The 5,000-nt window shown below is 38.2% G+C and overlaps 1 protein-coding gene across 2 annotated transcripts in view; it reads left to right on the forward strand.

The window, feature by feature from the left end:
• LOC138043226 (coiled-coil domain-containing protein 186-like) overlaps positions 1 to 5,000 on the forward strand; it is a 34,742-nt gene that overhangs the window by 18,545 nt on the left and 11,197 nt on the right. For both annotated transcript variants that reach the window (XM_068889384.1, XM_068889385.1), the window contains exons 11-13: positions 3,347 to 3,421; positions 3,632 to 3,716; positions 3,819 to 3,898. In XM_068889384.1, coding sequence (XP_068745485.1) covers positions 3,347 to 3,421; positions 3,632 to 3,716; positions 3,819 to 3,898 — 240 coding nt within the window. The remainder of the gene's footprint in view (positions 1 to 3,346; positions 3,422 to 3,631; positions 3,717 to 3,818; positions 3,899 to 5,000) is intronic.

The following is a 5,000-nucleotide window of genomic DNA, read 5'->3' on the forward strand; positions in this document are numbered from 1 at the left end:
CTGTGGGACAATTGCTTCAACAGTATGCAGTGCCAAAAAAAATGAAATAGGGACATTTTCCTTTATTTATACCACTTTCAGGAAAAAATTGGAGTTATAGTTTCAGGAATCTCCTGTAATTTGCCAAAATTAGATTTGCCCTTGAGTGGACAAAAATAAATACCGGTAAACATTGTTTTTCAATCATTTCTATGTGATGAAGTCATATAAATCAAATTCGTGAAAGGGATATGTGACTGTGGAGTCTTTGTGTCAAGACCGTTCCTGTGTGAAGCTTATTGACTGTTGTTTCTTCTTTTGTTCTGCCAATAAAAAATTTCTTAGTTTTTTACGAAACGTTTTTCTGTAGATGCTCAGTAGGTTGTCCTTTTAAACCTCAATAACAGTTCTCCAGTGTTCTTGAGTATTTCCATTGCAATTTCCCTCGCAGAGCATTTTCTTTTACCAGTACATAGTTAATGAAGTTGCTTTGGCAGAGGCTGTATAACAAGTAAACTTTTATGATTGTTTGTATAAAGTACTGAGTACTTGTGTTTACTAACTACTAGTTATTGTCATGGTGTGGATGAGTCGGACTGCTTTGTAGTTTTTCAAAATTATTGTTTTCTTGTTCAAACTCAATCTGTCACATTTTCTAGCCAGAAGGCAATTTAACAAACTTGCTTATTTTTCAAGTGGAAATGGCAGTCAAACATATCTTTAGGAGGTAGTGTGGCCCAGTGGTTAGGGCGCTTGCTTTGGGATCTGGAGATCCCGGGTTCAAGACTAACTCTGACCACTCATTGAATTTGATGCTGGTACAGTGTAGTCCCTGGTTCAACTTCCCAGCTGCACTTGTAAATAGCCAACTGGTTTGCCTCCGGCCAGTTGGGATTCTTAACAGTTGTTGTTATTGTTCTGTTCTGTTGTTTCGTTGTGTTTCATTGGCCCTGAAAAGCCCTATTGGGGAGCGGTCAATTAAGTATGCATTGTATTGTATTGTACTGTATCTTTGAGTGCCACATACAGTAGTTACATGACTTGTGAAAAGATGCCTTAACCTTCAAATGTATGATATTTTAGCATTTATATGTAACCACTACTGTTTCTGGCATTTTAACCATTTTGACCTTCTGCATATTGTACACAAATTTATAGTACAACAAAAAGCTCTTTTTATTTGGAATACCTGAAAAGTGTCCGAGTTATAATCTGGGTAGAATTTAGTTTTCTGTGCAGCAAATGGACAATAGAACTATGAGGTGGTTATTTCATTGGCAAAAAGCAATGTACTACACCCCTTTGAGCAATACATTTGACCTCCCTCTGTGACAAAACAACTGCATCAATAAAAAATAAACACATCTGCCTCACGTCTTACAGAATTTACTGAATTTATAACCTGCAGTGGAGCAACCAAATGATGGGTTCTACATGTATGTTGGGGTTTCAGTGTCACTCGTTTAATGTCGTTTGCTGATTCAAAGCCCATGTTCCACGAGATGGCAAATGACGCTATGCAATGCTGCTAAAATGTGAAAATTCTGGATTCAGCCTTCTGGAAATGTCATGAATAAGATCTGATCTTTACTCTAATCTTGCCTATTGACAACATGATGAAATCTACAGTACAGAACTTCCAACAGTGATATGTTATAAATGACTGAAATTTCAATTTCTTTCTGCCTCAGCTGTTCTTTGTACAAACATCATCCGCTGATGTCTGATGTCTGATATTTTTTTCTTTTAATTAATCGATACTTTCGCAATCTTCATGTTAGCTATCTAGAGCTGGAGGTCACTGGTTGCATTGTTCACAACACTGTTTGGAACCTTTGCAGTTGGATACCGGTTTTCACTTACCCATGTTAATTACAAGAATAGTTTTTCACATGTTTTCTGTGCTGCTACACTAGTTTTTCACATGCCTTTGCCTTACCGGCTGCTTTCACTTTAAACCAGTTTATCTGATGTCATGCTACATACTAGATCATGCAAAAATAGACATAACGCCCATGTTATTTCCATTCCAGCAACCTTTTCCAAACATACTACCGCTATAGCCATGTCACCTGTTGAATTTATTTGCAATTGTAAACATTATAAGCGATGTTCACCAGTACATTATCTGCGTTGTTATGAATGAGCAACTGGCTGCAGAAACATTTACATGTACCGTAAACACCGGCGTATAAGCCGCACCTTTTTGCTCAAAATTTTCGGATCAAATAGGGGATGTGGCTCATCTGTGAGAACATCTAGACGCCATGTCGTAAATTTGCATAAATTAACAAGTTTAGCGAAAATTCTTAAGTCTGTATAGACCTCTGCAGCAAATTAATAAGAACTTCATGAAACAATACCACATTACGCATTGGGCCATTCCATTTTTTATCCGCACATTCCCTATTGAGGGACCGGGATTTCTGAGGGGGAGGTGGGGGGGTCTTTAAAGGCCGTTTCTGAGGGGGTAACTGTGTCGGCACCTCTGATCTTTGAATAAATCCTGAAGGGGGAGTGTGTCGGCACTTTGGTCTTCTTTTCTAAGGGGGGTCAAAAGTTTACTTTTCCAAGGGGGTGAAAAAATGGAATGGCCCATTGATCATTGCTTTTGTGAGTTTGGTGGCTCCTAAAAAAGCTGTTTTTGTTTGAGCTTACACAGGGATTAAACCTTCTTCGTTAAAAGAGCTTTTAACCGGTTTAACCTTGCCTTTCTTGAGCAGGTGAACTTCACTCGGCAAGGAATCTCCATTCCACCACAAAGTTGTTTACAGTGTCGACGATGGCCGCTCGCTTCGACAGAAATTGATCCACCACGAGCCAGAATGCCTGGTTACTAAGCTAAAACGAACCGAAACGTTTGTCAGGTGTTGTTGCATGTAAATTCCAATGAGAAATGGACAGGAATGAAAATACTGGATTAAAAATGCCAGAGAAAGATCAAATTTATGTCCTAGTCTGATTTTCATACTATTAGAGAGTCAAAATTATAGGAAAGAGTTTGAGTATTCTCTGTTTTAAATGTTAGTGAGTTAATACGCGGGTTGACACGTGCAAGAAACTTGAAGAAACAGTGCATTTACATGTAAGACATCTTTGTCAAGACTCCACTTTTGATTTATTTTAATTTTTTTCAAATTTTTTTTTTCCGAAATCTAAGTTGCTAAACTCGGGATGCGGCTTATCTGCGAATGCGGCTTATACGCTGGTGTTTACGGTACTTGTTTTGTTCCATACTCCAAGTAAGTGCTTAAAGAAGCATCTTGTGACAGTTTTTATGGGTTATTAGCATCTTTTGTTAATTATTTTGGCTCCTTTGTGTTGTGGATTGGGTGTGTCACAATCATGCATTATTTTAAACAAACAGCTTGATGCCATTCTTTTGGACAAATCAAAACTGGAAGAGCAGTTTCTACAGGTGGAAACAGCAAAGAACAAACTGGTTAGTATGTATATTCTCTGTTATTAGATTTAGAATGTATTTTTCTGTTATAGTTTCCAACTTTACAGCCTGCGAACACAGACATACACTGTATTTCTGGCCATTGTTTCTCTCCCCCAATGACGACCAGAAATATGTGTGCATTCACATGCTGCCAACATTAGGACTGTTATAAAGAAAATATAATGGTTGAATGTATCTTTGTTTAAGGAGCGAGAAATGAAAGAAAGAACTTCATCATTGGAAAATGAAATTCAGTCATTAAACACTCATTTGGAAGAGAAATCAAAAGCTAGTAAGAGCAAAAGTTGGGTTTTTTTTAGTGTATTGTATTGCTGTCCATTTTTGTCTAGAGGCATGTCAAGAATTAAACTGTTCCTTTTGTTTCTTTACCTAGTGTCTGAACTGAGTGCTTCTCTAGAGGAGTCACAAGATGAACTTCAAGTCTTGAAGAGGAAGAACACAGCTCATATTAAGGTAACTTGAAATCTGTCCACCCAGTAACTGAAAAATTGGAATTAATTTTAATATAAAGGAGTTAAATTCAGCAACTGCAATGCCAATGTTATCAAAAACATCATTTCAAAAAATTTTTTTGCCTTCTATTAGGTTTTTGGCCATTGTCAAAAATTATTATTTTTTGTTGTGCTGCTGGTTAGCCTGAGAGCAGAGTCTCTTTCGATCTTCCTAGATAAATCAGGAAGAGGAAAGAAGACTGTGCTCATGGCCTGTGCATTCTTCTCATCCAAAGAAGTGGACGAGGTAGTCCTGTTTCTTTTAATGTTTGCCTGTGATCAATCACCATGGGTCATCAATATTTTGAAATTGACAACAGCGTGGCAATTTGAACTGTAAGAATTCCCAGGAGTTTTTTCTCTGTGTGTCGGTTACAGAAACTAGTCTAACAAACCTATAAAATTAATTTTAAAGTAAAAAATGAAATGGCATTTTTAAAAGAGTATGGACTATATTGAGTTTCCAATGAAATGATTCCTTGATTGTCGTGTGTTTGCCAGAGTTGTTCAAAAATATCCTGACTGTTTGTTTTCGTTTTCTGGTTTTGTGGCTACTGGTCACGTGTGACTGACACTGAATACATTTCAATTTTTAACGCATGCACGCCGTGAGCAGAGTCTTCTTTCCTCTTCCTGTCTTATCCAGGAAGATTGAAAGAGACTCTGCTTGCAGGATAGCTGCCGGTATGAGTGGAATATTCTCTGACTGGAATAAAGTAAAGTGGTGCATTTATATAGTGCCTTTATCACAAGTCTCAAAGGCGCTTGACAATGATCAATTTACCCCCAGCAGACTGGAAGCAATATACAGGCGCAAATGGCAGCCGCTTCTAAGCAGTCCATGCATGCTGGTACTCATTTTACCGACCTCGGAAGGATGGAAAGCTGAGTGAACTTCAGCGGGAAAGAAGGTCGCCAAATATTCCACTCTCGGCAGAACCGGGAATGGAACCCGGGACCTTAGGGTTGGAAGGCAGAGATCTTACCACTGCGCCAACCCCTCCGCCCTCAATGAATGGGATGAACAGTCATGACATAAATAGATAGATTGATTCTTTATTTGT

The sequence above is a fragment of the Montipora capricornis genome, chromosome 3 (assembly GCF_036669925.1).
Source record: "Montipora capricornis isolate CH-2021 chromosome 3, ASM3666992v2, whole genome shotgun sequence".
Lineage (NCBI taxonomy): Eukaryota > Metazoa > Cnidaria > Anthozoa > Scleractinia > Acroporidae > Montipora > Montipora capricornis.